The following is a 5024-nucleotide window of genomic DNA, read 5'->3' on the forward strand; positions in this document are numbered from 1 at the left end:
GTGTGTGCAGGTGGGCGGTGACTTTGTGTGGTGGGCGCGAGTGGCGGGACCCCCGGTGCGCTCCAGCCGCGCGGTTCGAGGCTGGAGCATCCTTATATTTTTCCCCCCGCCCTCTTCAAATTCCCTTCCCTCCCGCAGCACGTGGTGCTTTACCCACTAGTGTCCAAGAGCCTGCGGAACATCGCAGCAGGGAAGGACCCGCTGGAGGGGCAGCGGCACTGCTGCAGCATTGCCCAGATGCACGAGCACTACTCCCTGGGGTACCCCGACCTCGACGAGCTCCAGAAGAACCCCCAGCCCCTCATCTTTGACATCGAGGTGCTGAAGGTGAGGTGCCGGCATGGGGAGCTCGGGGTGAAAGTGTCCAGAAAACACACAGATGTGGCATGTGGGATGTGGTTTAGTAGTGGCCCTGGCAGTGCAGGACTCGAGGACTCTAGAGGTCTTCTCCAACCTGAACGATTCCATGATCCTGTTCTCTGATTCCATGATGGGGTGCTGGCAGGTGGAGCCACCCGGCTCCTACCAGCAGGACCCATGGGCCATGACAGATGAGGAGAAGCTCCAGGCTGTGCCCCAGATCCACAAGGAAGGCAATGAGCTGTACCGGCAGGGCAAGGTGTCTGAGGCAGCTGCCAAATACTACGATGCCATCGCCTGTCTCAAGAACCTGCAGATGAAGGTGGGTCTCCCCAGATACACACAGGCGTCCTTGGGAATGCAGGGCTTAAGAGCTTCCCCTCACTCTCCCTGCTCTGTCTGCCACAGGAGCAGCCAGGCTCTCCAGACTGGATCGAGCTTGACCAGAAGATCACACCCCTGCTCTTAAACTACTGCCAGTGCAAGCTGCAGTGTGAGGAGTACTACGAGGTGCTGGACCACTGCTCCTCCATCCTCAACAAGTACGAGGGTAAGGAGCCACGAGCCATCCCAGGTGGCTCTGGAGGGCACCAGGACACCCCCAACCCTCCACTGACCCTGACTCTCTCCCCACAGACAATGTCAAGGCCTACTTCAAGCGGGGCAAGGCCCACGCGGCCGTGTGGAACGTGGCCGAGGCTCAGGCTGACTTCGCCAAAGTCCTGGCGCTTGATCCCTCACTGCGCCCCGTGGTGTCCAAGGAGCTGCGGAGCCTGGAAGCGCGGCTGCGGGAGAAGGACGCCGAGGACAAGATCCGCTTCAAGGGCATCTTCTCCCAGTAGAGTCCGTGGCTGCAAGGGAGAGCTCAGTGCTCTCGGGACAGGTTCTTTTAGATATTCCACATGTGGAATGGTCATGGATGTTTATTAATGTTTAATACAGATTTTACTTATTTGAAGTCAGTGGAAATGGCCCCGGAGCTTGCCACGGCCTGGGGACACAGCCAGGGCTCATCGTCACGCCAGGGATACGTGGGTGACAGAAGCCTGCTGCTTCCTGCCAACTTTTATCACTTATTTGATGTTTTTATACTTTATGGTGGCCATGGAGGGGCGGCACTGAGCCTTGGCCCCAGCTCCAACCCGTTCATGCCTGTTCTCCGTGCCACACCATTGTCACTTAGCCAGGCTGCTGCTATCATCCCAAACCAGTGTCTTCTCTTGTCATGTCAGTGTCGGGAATATTTTATATAGAGTATCAGCTTGTTCCTGCTATCTCTATAAATCTCTGATCATGCTATGCCAAGATAAACTCAAGTAAAACCAGTCATACCCCCTGGTCACTACAAAAGATTGCTGCTAGAGGTAAAACGAGGGGAAACCAAGTTGGAGAGGGGGAGGGTATCAGCATCGGCACAGCCCACACACCCCAGGCTCCTTTCCCTGTCCTAAATTGCTTGTGACCCAACTGCTGTGCCCCACAGCCATCTCCCTGTGGGACATGGTGTCCCTGGAGGCCTCCCAGGACTTTCCCAGTGGGTGGGAACCCTGCAGCCACAGGCACAGAGCAGACTCATAAGTGCTGGCACCTTGTCATAACATCTCTTTATTCAACACCGAAACAAAAGGGGGGGGAACAGAGGAACCACTCTGGAACCCCAACCCAGCCCTGCGCCGTGACACCGGACGGAAATAAATAGGTGGGGAGGTGCCACTCGCTCTGGGGCACAGCCACAGCCCCCAGTTCTGCACAGGGATAATGACCCTGGGGTGCAAACCCCACTGGGCACTGCCCAACGGCCCCAAAGGACCAGAGGGGACGGGGCTGGGGGCAGCAGGGAGGACCCAGGGTGGCTCTGCCCTGAGGGGATCACTCTGGTCCTCTGGGGGGCTCTAAGCCTTCTCCCAGCACCCCGTGGTCTCAGGGGACCCAGCACCCTCATCTCCTTGCGATGGCCTCATGGCCCAGCACTGGCTCTGTCCCCAGGTGCTCCTTGCTGGGAAATCAGGGATGTGGCAGAAGGGGGACATGGCCGTGCCACCCTCACTCCTCACCCTCCAGCTTGAGGCTGATGCTGCGGGGCTTGGTCCGGGAAAAGCCAGGGGGTGCTGAGGGGGGCCCCCCATCCCTCTCTGCCAGGCTGGAGCCCCGGGAGCGCAGGAGCTGGCTCTGCTTCCGCAGGAAGTCGACAGGCGCTGGGCAGCCATAGGTGCCTTTGCCCAGCACAGGTCGTGGGGGGCCCTTGGGGGAGTGAGCCAGGGCTGCAGCTTCCAACTGGGCCAGGTGGGCAACATAACCCTCAGAGAGGAACTGCAGGACACACACACAGCCTGAGCCAGTGGCCATGGCCGGCTGGTGGGGTCAGCCACCATCCCCTGCGTCCCCAGTCTGTCCCCAGCCCTGCCACCACCATACCTGGCACTGGTTGTGGAACTTCTTGACGGCCCGTCCCACAATGTAGATGTGTGCTGGCGCGAGTCCCAGTGAGCTGTAGACGGAGACATCCTTGGTGGAGCCGTAGCCAGCGACTATGGAGATCTCTGCCTGCCCAGGGACAAGAGCATTAGGGCAAGGAACAACTCTTCCCACAGGGACAGCTACCCCTAAGGGCTTGGACACCCTCATGTTAAGAGGGATGGCTGGGAGCTGCCCTGAGAAGCTTCCAGCTCTGCCATGGCAATGCAGTCCAGCTCCCAGCATGCCCACCAGGAAGCAGAGGCACAAAGGATTCAGCACAGCCCCCACCACCCCAGCACCAGCCCTGTGTCCCAGCAGCACCCGCATGGCCACCTCGGTGCGCAGGCTCTGCAGGAAGGCAGCTTTCTGGCGCAGCGGGTCGTGGGTGAGCCCGTCGCAGAAGGACACGGCGCCGTGGGGGAAGTTGTGCTGGGAGAGCCAGGCCACCACGCGGTGCTTCTGCATGTCGGGACGCCCCGTCACATAGATGATCATGTACCCAGAGTCCTGCCAGTGCCTAGGAGGGGACATAGGTGGCTGCCAGGAGCCTGTGTGGTAACAGTCCTGCTATGGGTAGCTGGGGTCTCCCAATACAGCATGTGTGGGTGCTGCCTCCAAAACCTCCCTGCTCCCAGGGATTTTATCAAGGAGAAGGCACAGCAGAGCTCTGGGGACCACATCCAAACTTGGACAGGATTATTTTCTACAATAGGGCACCAGCATAGAGATGATGTGCTGGAGGCAAGGGAGTGGTGGAATACCCTGCCCCTCGTTCCTGCTCTGACACTTCCCAACTGAGTTGTCACACCACGAAAGATGGGGAGACTGACTCCCTGACAGAAGAGCACCCACCTTACAACGTCCACAGCCCCTGCCCGCACTTTGGGGTCACTGCCCATGATGGAGACGCTGGCAGTGAAGGAGCCATCGATGCTGAACACAACGGACTCAGTGCCACGGGCCACCACAGTCAGGTACGCCTCGGCATAGCTGTGGTCCCCTCTGCAAAGGCAGAGGTGCTGGCTCAGCACCGGCTCTGCTGCCAGAGCAGCAGGTGTAGCTCTGCCAAGAGGGCTGCAGGAGAAACTGAGGCAACGCCTCACCTGACCACCATGCGCACAGGGTAGATCCCGATGGCCAGAGCCTTGTCTGGAGGGATGGTGAAGGTCACGCGCCCGCTGCCACTCGTCACCTCGGTGCCATAGTACAGCCACTTCCCTGACAGGGGCTGTGTCATGATGTAGATGTCCACCTGAGAGAGGGAAATGGGCTGGGCACAGGCTGGACCCCCACCTCTTGCTGCATCCCCACACAAGTCCTTACAACCTTCTCCCGCCATCCTACACAGGGTCCTGTTAACCACATCCTTCCCCTACTGTGGGTGACACCAGCCCCATGCCCAGTCCTGGACACCCCACCCTGTTTGAGGGGTCCTGGTGGCCCCCTGAGCCCAGCAATACCTTCTCCCCAGTCAGTGTCACCACGTCCAGGGGTCCGTACATGAAGCGCCCGCTGAGAACCTGCGCTTTGCCCTCACACACAATGACATCGCAGGCACGGTGGTTGGCCGTCACGTTCTGCAGGCACATCGGGTGTTCAGCAGCTCCTAGGGGAGCTCCTGAGGCACCACTGGGACACCACTGGGCTGTGGGATTGTCCCAGAACCCACACACCCCAGGATGCCCCAGGTGGCCTCCCGCTGGCCACATACCCGGATCTTCACTTGGGTGCGCTTGCGCTGCCACTTCTCCCGCGGGATGGCGGGGCTGTAGATGGAGCTCTCCTCGCTCTCCGCAGGCTGTGGCCCCTCCTTCTCCATCACCTGCCGGCAGCACGGGACCAGCTCAGCCTCTGCCAGCCCCGGCTTGCCACCCACCCCACTGGGCCCGCCATACCTGGCGCAGGATGAAGGCCACCACATCGGAGGATTCCCAGTAGCTGGCGTGGAAGAGGTGGGGCAGAGTGATGGTGGGGAAGGCAGTCAGGGCGTCAGGGCAGTACAGAGAGTAGTCAATGCGCTTCGGGCCCCACCAGCGCTCCAGGACTGCAGGGAGAGCTGGAATGAAGCTTTTTCCAAACCTCATCCCCTGTTGTGCAGCCTAAGGTGTCCACATGGGATGGGATGGGTGGGGACGACACTTACTCTTGACAACCTCACTGGTGCTGGCAGGAGTGGGGGTCTCTGCTGGATCATTGCCCTTCCAGAA

General features: G+C 60.0%; 2 protein-coding genes across 2 annotated transcripts in view; one reads left to right on the top strand and one right to left on the bottom strand.

The window, feature by feature from the left end:
* Positions 1-1698, top strand: part of AIP (aryl hydrocarbon receptor interacting protein) — a 2751-nt gene extending 1053 nt beyond the window's left edge. Inside the window, exons 2-5 of the mRNA XM_031061490.1 lie at positions 42-327; positions 506-682; positions 769-910; positions 997-1698. Coding sequence (XP_030917350.1) covers positions 42-327; positions 506-682; positions 769-910; positions 997-1202 — 811 coding nt within the window. The 3' untranslated portion in view covers positions 1203-1698. The remainder of the gene's footprint in view (positions 1-41; positions 328-505; positions 683-768; positions 911-996) is intronic.
* Positions 1699-1938: 240 nt separating this feature from the next.
* The window catches only part of PITPNM1 (phosphatidylinositol transfer protein membrane associated 1), a 13166-nt gene continuing 10080 nt past the window's right edge, over positions 1939-5024 (bottom strand). Inside the window, exons 15-23 of the mRNA XM_014309243.1 lie at positions 4961-5024; positions 4713-4861; positions 4529-4639; positions 4278-4394; positions 3921-4069; positions 3670-3819; positions 3151-3334; positions 2776-2904; positions 1939-2670 (exon numbers count right to left, since the gene is read on the bottom strand). The exon at positions 4961-5024 is cut by the window's right edge and continues 1 nt beyond it. Of these exons, the coding sequence (XP_014164718.1) occupies positions 2404-2670; positions 2776-2904; positions 3151-3334; positions 3670-3819; positions 3921-4069; positions 4278-4394; positions 4529-4639; positions 4713-4861; positions 4961-5024 (1320 nt within the window). The 3' untranslated portion in view covers positions 1939-2403. The remainder of the gene's footprint in view (positions 2671-2775; positions 2905-3150; positions 3335-3669; positions 3820-3920; positions 4070-4277; positions 4395-4528; positions 4640-4712; positions 4862-4960) is intronic.

This window comes from Geospiza fortis, unplaced genomic scaffold, assembly GCF_000277835.1.
Source record: "Geospiza fortis unplaced genomic scaffold, GeoFor_1.0 scaffold450, whole genome shotgun sequence".
Taxonomy (NCBI): domain Eukaryota; kingdom Metazoa; phylum Chordata; class Aves; order Passeriformes; family Thraupidae; genus Geospiza; species Geospiza fortis.